This window comes from Phaseolus vulgaris, chromosome 8 (genome assembly GCF_000499845.2).
Source record: "Phaseolus vulgaris cultivar G19833 chromosome 8, P. vulgaris v2.0, whole genome shotgun sequence".
Lineage (NCBI taxonomy): Eukaryota > Viridiplantae > Streptophyta > Magnoliopsida > Fabales > Fabaceae > Phaseolus > Phaseolus vulgaris.
In genome coordinates this window covers 48,232,771-48,250,185 of record NC_023752.2, presented here as the reverse complement: position 1 = coordinate 48,250,185, position 17,415 = coordinate 48,232,771, and the positions used below count along the sequence as shown (strand labels likewise).

The 17,415-nt window shown below is 36.7% G+C and overlaps 1 protein-coding gene across 1 annotated transcript; it reads right to left on the bottom strand.

Moving 5' to 3' along the window:
- Positions 1 to 6,665: 6,665 nt before the first annotated feature.
- On the bottom strand, positions 6,666 to 7,640 carry LOC137825270 (3-hydroxyacyl-[acyl-carrier-protein] dehydratase, mitochondrial-like). Its single transcript, XM_068630943.1, is given in 4 exon segments — positions 6,666 to 6,780; positions 6,869 to 6,984; positions 7,271 to 7,332; positions 7,335 to 7,640. Coding segments are annotated over 4 exon segments (516 nt in total). The 5' UTR covers positions 7,558 to 7,640.
- Positions 7,641 to 17,415: the final 9,775 nt, after the last annotated feature.

Genomic DNA, 17,415 nt, shown 5'->3' with positions numbered 1-17,415 from the left:
GTTATGGGGAGATAATGACATTGATTATTTTTATAGCGAACCAACTAATAGGTCAGGGGGTATTCTTACTATTTGGCATAAAAAGTTCTTCCAGTGTTCTAATCACTTCATCAATAGATGGTTTATAGTGTTCTTGGGGTTTTTTAAGGAGAAAAATATTCCTGTTGTTATTGTAAATGTGTATTCTTCTTGTAATCTGCACGTGAAAAGGCAAATGTGGGCAGATTTATTAGAGATTAGGCAAAGGGAACCTAGTAACTCTTGGTGCATATTGGGGGATTTCAACTCCATAAGAAATGAAAGGGAACGTAGGGGGATAAATAGTTCCAATGGTAACAAGAGAGAATTGCAAGGTTTTAATAACTTCATTGATAATATGAAAATGGTGGATATACCCTGTATTGGAAGAAAATATACCTGGTATAGACCTAATGGTAAAGCAAAGAGCAGGCTTGACAGATTCTTAATTACTTTTGAATGGTTACAACAATGGCCAGGATGTAAACAATATGTTATAGATAGACAAATATCTTACCACTGTGCATTAGTGTTAAAATCAAATGTGGTAGATTGGGGTCCTAAACCTTTTAGGTTTCTTGACATATAGCAGGAAAATAAGGAGTTTGAAAATTTTATTAAAAGCAAGTCACTAGTACAAAAATAAGAAAAGAACGCTCCTTATTTAATGCGGTTCAGCGCTTAAACGCATTCGTAAAAAACGCGGTGGCATTTTTGAAATTATTTTGATTTAAAAATGCGGTTATTTGAATAACCGCATTTGTAAATCAAAAAGTTTGATTTACAAATGCGGTTTTTAAGTTTAGCCGCATTTGTAAATGGTTTTTACCCTAAAAATTTTAGGCCCTCAACAGTTTCGTTCATTCTTCGTTTGCGCTCATATCTGTTCTTCGTTTTCTCTGGTTGCGAAGTTCTTCATTTTCGAAGGTACGTAACTGCATTGCCCCTTATTTTCTTGTTTCCATTGCTCCTAACAACTGCATTGAACTCCAATGGCTTTCGCTTTCCATATTGCTTTCGTTTTTAATGGGTTTCGCTCTGCATTTTGAAGGTGTACTCTTCCATGGCTTCTGTCGCATTTCGCTCTCGCCGCTCCGCCGCCGCACTCGCCGCAGTTGCCGTGTTTCCTCTTCTCCCCTTCCACTCTTCACCAACAACGTGCCCCTAAAACCCCAGCTCATTCAGAAGAATATACAAATGCGAGCTCATTCAAAAGAATATACAAATGCGGTTATTTCAAATAACCGCATTCGTAAATCGCATTTACAAATGCGGCTCTATAGCCGCATTTGTATTTCTCTGATTTACAACTGCGTGCTGATCAAATGCGGCTCTATAACCGCATTTGTAAATGTAAAATAACCGCATTTGATTAGCATTTCTGCGCTAGTGAGTGGGAAAGTTACTTGGTTCAGGGCAACAAAATTTTTGTGTTAAAAGAGAAACTGAAGATGTTAAAGAGTGATTTGAAAGGATGGAATAAAGAGGTCTTTGGACATATTGATAAGATCAAACTTGATATCTTGAGGAATATACAAGAGTTGGATATGAGAGATGATGCATATGGTTTGGATGAAAATAAGATCAGGGAAAGAAGAGAACTTTTGAGCCAGTTACAGGCAATAAATGAGAGGAACGAATCTTTATTACAACAAAAGTCAAGAGCACTATGGATTAAGCAAGGGGATTCCAACTCAAAATTCTTTCATGCTTCTATCAAATGGAGGAGGATGAGAAATGAGATAAAAGGAGCACATTGTATTCACTCTGGTAACTAGGTGGAAGAAACAAATAAGGTTAAGGAGATGGTTAAAGAGTTTTACAAAAACAAGATGTCGGCTATTGAAGATATTGGAGTTAGGCTGGATAATGTGGAATTTAAGGAGATATCTGAATCTGATAATAGACTCTTGACAGACCCGTTCGATGAAAAAGAAATAAAGGATGCCATTTGGAATTGCGATGGTCATAAAAGTCCTGGCCCGGATGGAGTAACTTTCAGTTTCATTAAAAACAACTGGTGTGTATTAGAAAAGGATATGTTGGGAGTTGTACAATTCTTTCACAGAGAGGGAAAGATTCCGGAGGGCTGTAATGTTTCATTCTTAACGTTGATCCCAAAGTCTGAGAATCCTCAATCCCTTGAAGAGTACAAACCTATATCACTCGTCGGTTGCTTGTACAAGATTCTGATAAAAGTGCTATCTAATAGGATTAAAAAAGTAATTGGGAAGGTGATAGATGGGTCATAATCAACCTTTTTGTCCAATAGAGGATTGCTAGATAGTGTCCTTGTTGTGAATGAGGTCGTTGACGATTTGAAAAGAAGGAAGAAAAGGGGGTGATTGTGAAACTTGATTTTGAGAAGGCATATGATTCGGTAAGTTGGGAGTTCTTATTCTACATGATGGGAAGAATAGGGTTTTGCGGAAAATGGGTTCAGTGGATTAGAGCGTGCCTTGAATCAACTACTGTCTCGGTTTTGGTAAATGGTAGCCCGACAAAAGAATTCAAACCAATTAGAGGTCTTAGACAGGGGGATCCGATGGCGCCGTTTTTGTTTTTGATTGTCGCACAAGGTTTATCTGGGCTAGTAAAACAAGCGACAAGAAAAAAACTTGCTATCAAGTATTAAAATAGGGGATAAAAAGGTGGAGGTGGATCTACTCCAATTTGCTGATGATACCCTTTTTTTATGCGAATCAAACGTGTAAAATATTAAGTGCATTAAGGTTATATTAAGATGTTTTGAATTAAGCTCGGGTCTCAAAGTAAACTTCTTTAAGAGCAAGATAGGCGCAATTGGAGTTGATAGATATGAGGTGAAAATGTATTCATAAATACTTCATTGCAGCCTAATGGATATACCCTTCACATACTTAGGTTTAACTATAGGTGGTAACCCATTTAGGAGTTCTTTTTTGGGAGCCTGTGGTATCGAAGATAAGGAAGAAACTTTTTGTATGGAAGGGGAGGAACCTATCATTCGCGGGAAGAGTGTGTCTTATAAAATCTGTTATCAATGCTATACCACTTTTTTACCTATCCTTTTTTAAAGCACCAATCAGAGTGTGCAAGGAGATTACAAAATTACAGAGAAAGTTCTTGTGGGGGTGGGGAACGGAAGGGAGGAAAATTGCTTGGACTAGCTGGGATAATATTTGTAAAGCGAAAGAGGAGGGAGGTCTAGGTATTAGGCGTATCGACTTATTTAATAAGGCACTCTTGGCAAAATGGTTATGGAGACTGGGTTCCACAAAGTATGGACTTTGGAAGGAGGTCTTAGAATCTAAGTATAGTTTGAGGTGGTTGTTAAACTCTTATGTACCGAAACGAAACAGGTTCACATCTAGATGGTGGATAGATTTATTCAAAGTTAGTATTTCAGACCAAGGAGACAACTGGTTCAATCAGAATATGGTTTGGAAAGTAGGATCAGGGGTGAAGGTCAAATTCTGGGAAGATGAATGGCTAGCCAATGGTTAACTTAAAGTAAGATATGAAAGAATATACAATAACTTTGAGCTTAAAGACAAACTCATTGATAGTTTTGGAAGTTGGAACGCAGATGGGTGGGAGTGGAAATTCAGTTGGAGAAGAGATTGGTTTGAATGGGAAAAAAACTATGGTAGAGGATTTTATGTCAATAATATCACAGGTGTCATTACAACCTAATAAAGAGGATTCAAGGACATGGAACGACCCTCCATCATACACTTTTTCGGTAAAATCTGCTTATAATAAGTTAGGTAACCATGGGTCTGGGGGGGTATCAGTGTTTGGTTCTCTTTGGAATTTAATGGTGATAAGTGTCTAATTTCAGTAATATTTCATATTAAAATATAGGCACTTATGAGGATTTATTGCTAATTTACATATAAAATAATCCCTAATTTATGAATTTATACCTTTTTACATTTTTTATGATCTTTATTTGAATAAGAGTATTTTATTCCCAAATTTGGTGTTAATTGCAGATTTCTAAGGAAGATTGGAGATTTGGATTAAAGATGAATGATTTGAGCTAAAAAGATAAAGATAGAAGGTCCCAGAATGGAAAAGATGCAAAGAAAGATTGGGCCTTTTTTATGTTTTATCATTTAGCCCATTAGCGCGACACAATAAACAACCTAACCCTAGAAAACTAGGATAAATAGAGGGCTAGAGGCTCAACCTTAGTGTGCTAGATTGAGAGGAAAACACACCATAGAGTGAATTGTAACCCAATTGGGAGAATGGAAGGTGATAGAAGTATGCGTGGCTAATTCTACCCTTTGGGATTGGGAGTAATCTGCTCAAACTCTTATGTATTGAGGTGATATTTTATATATTAATATTCAGTTCTTGATTGATTATTGGTATTGTTGTTTTACTTTTAATTCTCCGTGACAAATTGAGAATCTTAAATATGACCGGGAGGTATTTTTAGGGTTCGGACCTAAACAACAATACTTAACATATTTGAGTGCTAGGAATAGACTTGAAATGTTAATTGCTATTAAACGTCTGAGCTTCGTTCTAAGTTGTTCTTATAAGTATGCGAGGGATCGATAGTTAGGGAACATTCTTAAGGATTTTATATGCGAGGAATCGATATAAATGATTTTTATACAGGCATCAATTTCAATTAAAGAACTTAATATTAACATGCTAATCAAAATACATGAGAGTGAGAGAGATGAAACTTAATCCCAATTTTTCCAATTGAAACAACTAATTCTTTGTTTGTTTTCTTATTGATCAGTGCCAACACAATTAATTCAAAACTCTTTTAATTGTTCTGTTTTTATATTTAGCGATTATTGTACTCGATAATTCACTGTTCTTTGTGGGATCGATATCCGTCCTTAGGGACAATTATTACTTTTGACAAACGCGGTGCACTTGCCGTAAAAAGTCATCAAATGGTCATGCCCTCAGCCATGTTTTATGTTTGGAGGGCCTTCTCGAATAGGTTAGCAACAAAACAGAATTTGCACAAAAGGGGAGTGTCATTAGGAGATACTTTATGCGTTTTATGTGGAAGGGAAGAGGAGACAATTGCACACATCCTCCTTTCATGTAGGGAATCAAGTAAAGTTTGGAACATGTGCTTCAGCTGGATGGGAATTTGTTCAGTGAACCACAATGAGGTGATTAATCATTTTGAACAATTCTCTTGTATGTGCTTTAACAAGGAAGGCAATAGGTTATGGAAAAGTCTTTGGGTCTCAATAGTATGGTGTATATGGAAGCATAGAAACATGGTTATCTTTAACCAAGCAAAGATAGACGCAGAGGAGATTTTTACCATGGCACAAGTACAATCATGGGTATGGTTGAAACATAAAGAAAAGAAAGTTATGTTCTCCTTTTCTGATTGGATTTTATCACCTGTAACCTGTGTTAACATGGTAACTAGTTAAGTGAATAAATGTGTTTTTAATTTTTCATAATTGCAGCATGTATATCACAGGTGCCATTACAACCTTCAATTTTTTTCTGCATGTTTTGTTGGATGTTGTAATAAATATTGCATAACTTACTCAAGGCTAAGGTTATGGTTTTTTTGTCTCTATGATTTAGTTTGAGAGGTGGGGAAGGTTGTTTTATTGGTGCAGGTACAGCTGGTGGGGAACATTGTATTAATCCTATAAAGGGTGAATGAAGTGTGAAAAGATCTCGGAAGGTAGATGGAAGAGTAAGTGGGGGTCCGAAGATGGTATCATTCAAGGTATGTGAAGATTTAAATAGGTAAATCACCTCAGAGCTGAAAAGATGGGGCTGAAAAGATGAAAGGAGGTTTCCGAAATCCAGGTTTCCGAAATCCTTCTGGAGTTAGATAAAGCCAAGGCAATTCTTTGTGGTGTTATGCCTGGCACCATTGCTGCCAGTGATGATTCTGTTCAATTAGGTGTCATGTTAAATTATTTGGTTACATATGGAATCTTTAATAACAATGTTCTGTTGTACAAAGCACTTGCTATTAGAGTAAGTAAGAGCTTGAACATATAGTATTTTAGTTTTGTGACTTTTGAAAGCGAGCTCTAAGCTGCTGGGTTGTGAAAGTTTATGGAGGGTCCTGTTTTTAGTGTTTGGTTATGTTGTTGTCATGCTTAGGTTTTGTTTAGAAGCAGACTTTGTAAGAAGCTTTAAACAAGGTTTGTGTATGACGCAGTAATAGGATTGGTTTTTTACAGGTATCTTAACCCAACTTTAGGTGGGTTTGTATAAGGGTTGGGACACCCCTAAAGTGTCCCATCTAATTTAATTTCTTTAATTCTTTGCAAAAAAAAAAACTATTTACAACCCACCTATGGGTATGAAACGGCGATCTCCATGTGTGTAGTCGGTGGTCGCCGTAGGTAAGCAAAGGTCACCATGATCGCCGGTTGATGAAGCGGCGTTCTGTCAACAAGATCGCCGATCGATGAAACGGCGTTACCCATAGGTGTAGTCGGTGGTCGCCGATGTTGGTTATTTTTAGGAAATCCACTTCTGGATAATGTATATGGGTTGGGATACCCCTGAAGTATCTCCTTTAATTTTATTTATTCATTGCTGATAAAAAAAAAAAAAAATTTACAACCCACCATCAATGACTACAAGTCTCCCTTAAAACACAAAAACAACAACTGTATTACTTATATGTCAACCATTCCCTTGGTTTAAGGTTCCTTGTGTTGCTCTTGCTCCACCGTCAAGGTTGGTAACAAAGCCACAACCTCACCATCAATGACAACAAGTTCACCATTCTTGAAGCACATTGTCTTAAATTTTGCACTGAACATAGATAAACATTTATTTAGAAACAAAAACTAGTCTTTGCTTAAAAAAGAATGCACAAAAATACCAACAGGGATAAACTTACAGATATCGATTTCTATTTTCTCTAAGATTAGTAGCTTGCACTTCACCAATAATCTCATCTCCAATATAGACCGGGAACTTAAAATTCAAGTTTTGAGATACATACACAGCTCCAGGCTGCAATTATCCGTGATATTAGAAAAGTGAAGGGGTCAGGGAAGGAGAGGAGTTTAAGAAAGTTATCACAAAGAATGAGAATGATTCAATATTATTGTCTTAATTCACATCTGTCAAGCACTTTATAATAAAGTCTATCATTCAAGTTGACCCAATCTAATGACAAGTATCAATGTTCAGAGAGGTAAAAAATTTAGTTTGTTGAAATGATAGAGTTAAATGCCAATCTCTTGGTTTTCCATAGGAAGCAATAAAAGTTTGAAGAGGGGAATACATTTAAACTTACAAAATGTGTTGAGATGATAAGAGGAAAGTGAGAAGCCACAAGCATCCCATGTACCACTGGACCTTAAATCCAACATCTTTGGCAGCAGCAGACTCAATGTGCAAAGGATTAGAATCAAAACTCACCTTGGAGTACTGAAGAACGTCTTCCTCAGTAAAAGCCCTTGCTTTTCTCAAGACATCCCCAGGGGTAAGTACTTGTTGAGGAGTTACAGATGTAAAGCCCCTTAGGCTCAGACACTGAAGTTTGCTACAATGTAAACTCCTGATCAGCATTCTTGCAAGCATATTTCAATTCAACAAAACAAAATCCCTGACGTCCTCCACTGACTGAAGAAGAAGTAAAGTGCACCTTAGTATTCCCACAACTAAAGACCAACAATTTTTTTAAGGTAAAATAAACAAAACAAGAAAAATTCATCAACTAATGGTAAATTAAGACACCCATTTTCATTTTCATTTTTTTTATGCTTGCACCACTCCCATTCGTGTCAAATATGAATATCATGTGTTTTTCATCTATCCTAAATCACCAATAGAACTTGATGTGAGGGATGAAATCTCGAGTAACATTCTTAGCGTCATGTGGACAAATTCTAATTTGGTCATAATTGAATGCGATGGAGGTCTCAATTATTAGAGTTGATTATTCATTAATAACAGAATATATAATAGCAACAACAGTAATGAGCATGACATATTTACAAAGAGAAAAAGTAGTCATGAAGTGTGTATTGGACCTAGTAGAGTATGGTATAAATAGAAAAAAAGAGTGTAAATAGTGAACATGGCATAAGAAGTATGACGAGCCCACCTAAGCATAGGCAAGGAATGCATGAAGATCCACAGGTCATCTCCCCAATGAAGAGGATTTTCCACTAATCAAGAATGATCACTTGTCAACCTCTAATTTGAGAAGATTTGCTCTAATGAGAGGAAGTCATTTGTCACCATGGGAGTGGAGAGCTTTCAGGGTTAAAATATCCACATTGGCTTCATTTAGCACTATAAATAAGTTTACTAGGCCTCTTGTAAATTCAACTTGAATCGAGTAAGAACTTTACGCCAAAATGTTGTCTCACTTGAATCAAGTTCACTCTATGTTAGCATTAATTTGTGTGTCTAGCCTAGAACTCTTTAGAAGTTGGCCTTATCTCTTATAAACCTCTACTTCCATAAATCAAATTCATCTTTCTAATATGAATTCTACCTTCATCCAGCTTCCGCATTGCCTCCATTGAAAACACATAACATTCAAACTCCAAAACAAGCAAGGATTCAAGACCCAATTTTCATCATTTGGTATCTAAAGCAAGGTTTTGGTCCAAGCTAAGTGTTCCTCACCTTTGTTTTCTTATTAACTTTTATGTGTTGTCTTCGTATATTTTACATGTCTTGAATCTGTTTTGAGTTTATTTCACCAAATATTATGTGTTCATAGTGTTTCTAACCAATTCAAATCATTTATTCTATCTTGAACCATCCAAACATGTGTTTTTAGGTTTCATACTTATGCAACTATGTGTGCTTTTATTTTTATTGAATCTTGATTCATTTTTCTTCAGTTCAATATTTGATTTTGTGTTTTTAATTTGATTTTTAAATCTCATTCATGTTATCCACATCATGTTCATTCCATATGTTGGGTTTAATAGTGCCAAAGTTCAAGAGGGGGGGGGGGGGGGGGTGAATTGACCTTTTAAAAGTTTCTCGCAGAATCAGTATTTATCACAGTATATAGAAAATAAATCGATTTATTTAAAAATGAAAAGATTTATTTTGGCACTGTTTATGTTTGAAAACGTTTATATCAGCCTAGTTAATCTCGAGATTATGCAGATTAATTTGCAAGTCACACACACCCTGATATTAGAAAGAAAACCAGTGAATCACAAAACAGCAACCTTCAATTTTAAGCAAGTGATTAAGGTTCAATTGATAGCTTGACAATTAATTGAGTAACCTATCACAATCAATCTGTTCCAGTGGCTTTTAACAGATTATATATGTTCTCTTTTCATAATCAAACAGTTTTTCCAGAAATTAAGAACAGTATGAAACAAGCCCAGAAAGAAAAGATTTATTATTAATTGAACAGATTTATTTCTTGACAGTTTAACAGATATGCAGTAATTCAAGTGCAGAGATTAAGCGAGAATGAACACAAGGCAATTATACTGGTTCACTCCAATGAGCTACATCCAGTCTTCACCTAATCCAAGGTGAAATTCACTAAATCACAATTCGAACAAACACAAACACCACTGTTCTTGAACCCTACAAGAACTTTGGTACACTTGCTGAAAAACACTATTTCAGCACACACACTCTTTAAGAAACCCTATCAAGAAGAGTTTACAACCACACTTTTACAAGAAATGAAATGTGAAACGAATACACCTGATTGAGGATGCAGAAATCTGCCTTAAACCAGTAGAACAGATCGCTTAAACAGTAGCAGCACCTCTCACCAAGCTTTGGAACCAAACAAGAACAAGCACACTTTTGATTTTGGAAATCTTTCAAGAACAAATGCTAATTCTTTGTAAACCCTTAATTCTCTGATGCAAAACTTGTTTTCTCAATTGTATGATCGATTATTAAACTCAGAAACAAGTTTTCTTTTCATAGAAAACCAACTGTACCGCCCTGGTAGTCGGAAGTGATGACGTGGCATCAAGCTATTGTATAGGCGTGTTGACGAGACGCCTTGCTGGTAGAAGGGAAGGAAGTCGGGGGGTTCGTGAAGTCGCCAATTATTAAGTTGGCGTGCTCCGATCTCCAGTACACCAGAACCGGCGGTCACCGGGTTAAAGATGAAGTCGCCAGATGTAAACTCAGGCGACCAAGTGATTAGAGATCGCCGGAGCAAGCACATCGCCGAAAATGAAAGTGGTGCAGATTATGAAGGCGGCCGGCGAGACCACAGGGAAGGTGTTTACGAAGGCACCCTAGCTCGCCAATCCAGTAGAGATCGCACTCCAGGACAACTATGCACTGGGTAGTACCATGCATAAGTAACTTAGCCAAATGAGAGTCAGAAGCAGCGCCCAAGTCAAGGAGGCTCCAGATGATGGCACGTGTACAGCTGGATGCGAGCCACGTGTCCAGGCCTGTAACTGCCAGGAGAGAGAAAGTGTCCAGGTATATAAGGGTTTCCCAACGAACTTCTGAGGTACGCACGTTCAGATTATCTTCTTTACGCTTGCGAGTTTCCTGAGTATACTGTGAGAGAGAACTGGTTCACGGTTCCTTGAGATTTCTTGAGTGTTACTCTTAGTATTTGGTGGTTCAGTCACTGACTTGGGCGTTGGAGTGCGATCGGCCGCAGCGGCGCCGCTCTGTTCTTTTGCAGGTTCTTGAGGTGGATCGTGGCGAAGGACGGAGGTTGACGCGGTGCACACGTCGATCCAAGTTTGACGAGGCAAGCTCCAACGTTTTGGTCAACAGGCAGGATCACCAACTTATAACAGATTTTTGAAAAACAGTTAAAGCTGTTATAAAAAGAACAGATTGAAAATAAAATGAACAGATTTATTTTCAAAAGCAGTTAGAGAATCTGTTATGTGAGGATACTTTAGTCAACCATTCTGGTGCAGGGACGAAAACTAAAAACCGTTTAAGATAAGCATTGCACCAGACTAAAAAGAATCCATTCATTTACAGATGAACAAATTTATTTTTCAAAACGATAACAAAAAACGCTTAACTATTAAAACATAGTCGTTTTGAAAGGTAGAAGTCTTAGTCAAAATACTTGATGCACAAAATCTAATTTTCACAAGACTTAGCCAAAGCATCAGTTTAAAAAAGAATCTGTTTATTTAAAAAAGAACATATTTATTTTTATGCAGTAAACATGTCTTCTGTAAAACATGTGAAAAACAGTTTAAGAAATTGTGCTTGCTCTTATCACATGGCCAGGGGTTAGGAGGTGAGTTACTAAGCAAAAAGCCTACTCTTAAACAACCTCTAAACACTACCTAAGATATTCTTAAAGCAAATGTAAATATACATGAAATGTACACAAATGTCTTCATCAAACACATGTCTTGAAGGGGCAACAACCATCTTCAACAATCTCCCCCTGTTTGATGGAGACAAATCCCCATAGCTCTGTTGCTTTAAGAACCTGAATTGCACCAAATACTAAACCAGAAAATTAAAACATTGCATAACATGTGAATCAGTTTTAAGGTGCAAAATGTGACTTCCTGTTTCAGCTAGCTTCACCTAACATGGTGAGCTATTTTTCTCCCCCTTTGGATTCATCAAACAACATTTAAGCATAGGGAAAAATAAAACAGAAACATAACCATAATAGTCCAGAAAATAAAGACAAATTGTTCAGCATTACAGAATTTAAAAACTGATAAAAGAAAGCATGGAAAGCAAGATACTTCTAATCCTTGTAGTATAGCTCTGCAAGCTGCACCTGAACTCCTTCAATTTGATCATCAAGGTGCAGAAACCTTGTTTGAGTGGTCTCAAAATATGCCCTCTGTTCTGCAGTCATGACATCAAGGTGATACAGAACTTGCCTTTCAAACATGGATAATGGTTCACCTCGGTATTCTGGAGTTTGACAGGTAACAATGGCATTCTGATGAGTTGCAGCAGCCTCTTCATGCACTAATTGGGGAGCATGTGAATCTCCTCTGACTTCTATAGATGGAGAGCTTGTCCTATGACTTCCAGCATGACCAGCAGATGCCTCTTGCCCGTAGAAGTGATGGATAACATAGCATGAGTGTTTTGCAGCTTGAACCGTGTCATCTTCCATGGGAACAACTTCATCTCCATCTTCATTGTTGAGGTTTGAGGCTTCACGTTCTTCTTGAGAATCCTTGCCTTTGAGAATCACCCAGCTGTTCTCCACTTTGTGAAATCCCATTTTTGTGAGAGTTGAGTTGTCAATCTCACTCACAACTTTAATGGGTTCATTGGTTCATTTCTCTCATTTGAAGTGTCAATGCCAAAATGGTCAATCAATTTTGAAACAAGTATAGCATAAGGAAAGCGATAATCAGTTAACCTTTTGGATTTCAGCATATGCTCATTGATGATGAATACCCAGTTTACCTTGATCAGATTCATAATGCAGTATAGAAGGATCAAATCCTCTTCATGTAAAACAACATGATTTGTACCTCTTGGCATGAGTTGTCATGCTATAATGTAGGCAACAAGACGTGGTGTAAGGTTCAAATGACCTGCATGGAATCTGCTTTGCTCTGGGTAGGAGTCCTCATACAGCTCTTATAATATTGCAGTTTATTGAATTCTTGAATCCCACTGGTGTTTCCTTTTCCCACTTTCAGTCCAGCATACTTGATTCCAGCCACAGAATTCCAAACATCACTTGTGACCTTCATTTTGATCCCTTTCACATTGGAGACAATGTTCTTTCCATCCAAGGTTAGATTAGTGTAAAACACCTTAACTAAATCAGGATATACATTACCCGTTAATTCCAGCAGCTTTTTTAGTTTCTGGTGCTTCAATACAGCCTTTGTTTCTGCCAATTTTTTTGATTTCAGCCAGTTGAAATCCAATACCTTAGGTATGTTAATTTGCTTTCTGCTCATCTCGTGGATGTAGGCATTGATACCCTCTTCATCTCCAGCAAACCAACCTTCTAGCACACCTTGAGAGGTGCTTTGCTTGCCCTTATTTTTCTGTTTCTGTCTTGAAGAAGACGCCATGGTTGAACCAGAATTTTCTCTTTGTTTCAAATAGTGAGAACCGAGAATGGACAACCAATGTGGGTAGCAAAATTTCCCACAGATTTATATTGTAAAAAGAGATGATGGAACAGTTATGAATGGATATGCATGAAGATTTTATGCTCTGAATTTGTATAGAGAATCTTTGAAAAATGCAGCAAATATTTGGGGTCACGATGCACACATATCACACCTTAATTAAGCACCCAAACCATCAAATCGGTTACATAACCATGACCAAAACCGTCAAAGGTACAAAGGTTAATGCCCACTAAGTCAGTCAATCAGTCAAAGATCAGAATTTATCTTTCCTAGTCATCAATGCATATCAGTACAAAAAATAAACACATTTAATTGCGCATAAACATATTTAATTTTTCTACTGCGAGGTACAATTAACATTTATAATTCTAAATTCATTGAGCAGAAAATTAAACCTATCTTTAGCCAATGGTTATGTGAACAAATCAGCAAGCTGTAAATCTGTACCAATGAACTTAATCTCACATGTTCCATTAGATATGTGTTCCCTTAGAAAGTGATGCCTAATTTCAATGTGTTTGGTTCTTGAATGCATGACAGGATTTTTGGTTAAGTTGATTGCACTTGTGTTATCACACAGCAGAGGTATATGGTTAAGTAAGATACCAAAATCATTCAATTGTTGTCTTAGCCATATAGTTTGAGCACAACAACTCCCTGCTGCAATGTACTCTGCTTCAGTAGTGGAGAGAGCAACACAAGCCTGTTTTTTTGCATTGCCATGAGATCAAGCTTGATCCAAGCAAGTGACAGGTTCCACTGGTGCTCTTCCTATCAATTTTGCAACCTGCAAAGTCTAAATCAGAATATCCAGTCAAGCTTAATGAAATATTACCTGGATACCACAAGCCAACTTCTTTAGTTCCTTGCAAATACTTCAAAATCCTTTTGGCAGCATTGTAGTGTGATTCTTTAGGAGCAGATTGAAACCGAGCACACATGCACACTGCAAACATGATATCAGGCCTGCTGGCAGTGAGATACAATAGAGATCCTATGAGTCCTCTGTATTTGGTTTCATCAACAGAAATTTCAGCTTCATCATGATCCAAGTGACAGCTAGTTGAGAAGGGTGTGCTGATTGGTTTGCACTTGTCCATTTCAAATTTCCTCAGCAGATCTTTGCAATACTTAGCTTGATTCAAGAAAATGCCATCCTTGAGTTGTTTGACCTGCAAGCCTAGAAAATAGTTCAACTCACCCATCATTGACATTTCAAACTCACTCTTCATGATTTCCACAAAAGTTTCACACAATTCTTCATTGTTTGATCCAAAAATGATATCATCCACATATACTTGTACTAGAATTGTGTCATCCCCTTTCTTCTTGATGAACAAGGTCTTATCTGATGTGCCTCTGTCATAGCCTTGTGAGGTGAGGAAATCACTTAGCCTCTCATACCATTGCCTAGGAGCTTGCTTGAGCCCATAAAGAGCCTTTTTGAGTTTGAACACGTATTCTGGATGCTGATGGTCTTCAAAACCTGGTGGTTGTGAAACAAATACCTCTTCATTTATATAACCATTCAAGAAGGCACTCTTCACATCCATTTGAAATAGCTTGAACCCTTTGATGTAGGAGAAGGCAAGTAGCAATCTGACAGCTTCTAGCCGAGCCACTGGTGCATATGTCTCATCATAGTCTATTCCTTCTTCTTGATTATACCCTTTAGCCACTAGCCTAGCCTTATTTCTGGTAATCACTCCATGCTCATCCATCTTGTTTCTGAATACCCATTTTGTTCCAATTATATTCATCTCAGGTATTCTAGGAACAAGAGTCCAGACCTCATTAAGAGCAAATTGATTCAGTTCCTCTTGCATGGCCAGAATCCAGTTGTTGTCCTTGAGGGCTTCAATCAGATTTTTGGGTTCCACTTGAGATACAAAGGCCATTTTTTCACAGAAGTTATTCAAGGATTTTCTAGTTGACACTCCTTTCTCAATGTTCCCAATGACATTATCAAGGGTTAGGTCTCTCGGGGTTTTCCACTTTTTTGGCAAACCTGCAGACACAGTATGTTGCATAGCATGTGCATCAACAGTATCAATATGAATCAATTCATTTTGATTTAAAACAGATTTAAATTCATTACTGTCAAGGTCATCAGCAGCAGTTTTAGATATGCTATGATCAGTTTCATCAAATACAACATGCATTGATTCTTCTACTATGAGCAACCTTTTATTGAAGACTCTATATGCATGACCATTCAAAGCATAACCAATGTGTACACCTTCATCAGATTTAGCATCAAACTTACCTAGATTTTCTTTGCCATTATTCAGTACAAAGCATTTACACCCAAACACTCTAAGGTGGCTCACACTAGGTTTTCTGCCCTTATACATTTCATATGGAGTTTTCTTAAGGATGGGTCTAATTAAGGTTCTATTTAACACATAAGCTGCAGTATAGACTGCATCTGCCCAAAAATACTTAGGAAGCTTAGATTCATTTAACATAGTTCTATCTAGTTCCTCTAATGATCAGTTTTTCCTTTCAACTACACCGTTTTGTTAGGGAGTCCTAAGGGCTAAAAAGGTGTGTGATATCCCATGCTTCTCACAGAACCTCTCAAATCTAGCATTCTGAAACTCTCCCCCATGATCACTTCGAATTGATTTAATGCAGCAACCATTTTCATTTTGCAGAACCTTTGCTAATTTCTTAAAAGCAATGTAAGCATCATTTTTATGTGCAAAAAACAAAGTCCATGTAAATCTAGAATAGTCATCCACAACAACTAAAGCATACAAATTTCCAGCCAAGCTAACAACTCTAGATGGTCCAAATAAGTCCATATGTAATACATCCAATGGATTTTTTTTGTATAAACAATGTCTTTTGAATTGAAAGAGGATCTGGTTTGTTTACCTTTCACACAAGCATCACAGAGCCTGTTATCCTGAAATTTAATGTTAGGTAAACTAGAAACTAGATCTTTAGATTTCAGTTTATTTAAGTGATTAGTGTGTATGTGAGCTAACCTCCTGTGCCACAGCCAAGACTCATCACTTCTAGACAGCAAACACTCATTTGAAGAGTTAGTTTCCATGATATCCAAAAGATATATGTTATTCACTCTCTTACTAGTAAACAACGCTTTACCAGATGAATTACTTGAGATTGTGCAGCCCTTTGACTTAAAGTTCACCTCTCACCAAGCTTAAATAGTAGCAGCACCTCTCACCAAGCTTTGGAACCAAACAAGAACAAGCACACTTTTGATTTTGGAAATATTTCAAGAACAAATGCTAATTCTTTGTAAACCCTTAATTCTCTTATGCAAAACTTGTTTTCTCAATTGTATGATTGATTATTAAACTCAGAAACAAGTTTTCTTTTTATAGAAAACCAACTTATAACATATTTTTGAAAAACACTTAAAGCTGTTATAAAAAGAACAGATTGAAAATAAAATGAACAGATTTATTTTCAAAAGCAGTTAGAGACTCTGTTATGTGAGGAGACTTAGTCAACCATTCTGGTGCAGGGACAAAAACTAAAAACCGTTTAAGATAAGCATTGCACCAGACTAAAAAAAATCCATTCATTTACAGATGAACATATTTATTTTCCAGAACGATAACACAAAAAGCTTAACTATTAAAACATAGTCGTTTTGAAAGGTAGAAGACTTAGTCAAAATACTTGATGCACAAAATCTATTTTTCACAAGACTTAGCCAAAGCATCAGTTTAAAAAATAATATGTTTATTTAGAAAAGAACAGATTTATTTTTATGTAGTAAACGTGTTTTCTGTAAAACATGTGAAAAACAGTTTAAGAAATTTTGTGCTTGCTCTTATCACATGGCCAGGGGTTAGGAGGTGAGTTACTCAGCAAAAAGCCTACTCTTAAACAACCTCTAAACACTACCTAAGACATTCTTAAAGCAAATGTAAATATACATGAAATGTACACAAATGTCTTCATCAAACACATGTCTTGAAGGGGCAACAACCATCTTCAACACCATATATGTCACAAAGGAGTACTTTCTTTGATTTTAATTTCTTGATTTTTGAGTCTACTGGAAAGTATTGAGTAATTTGATGTGTTTTGGCCTTTTTATGCTTTTCCATTTCTATATTTGAGTTTCTTAGCTTGTTATAAGATCATTAACAAGTTCTTTATAGTTAGGTTTCCATTATGTTTTGAATATATCATAATCTTCTTTCAATTCTATAGGGTTCTTTCTTTTTTCCTGTTATTGAAATTTTGCATGCAGTAACTCTTGCTCAAAAGATTTATGTTGAATCAGAGTGAAGATTTCTAAATTTTAAGAACTTCCTCCTTAGTGGTTGATGTTTTTTTGGCCGTAAGTTACAATATTATAGACATCACTGAACCAATAATGAATACATACTTA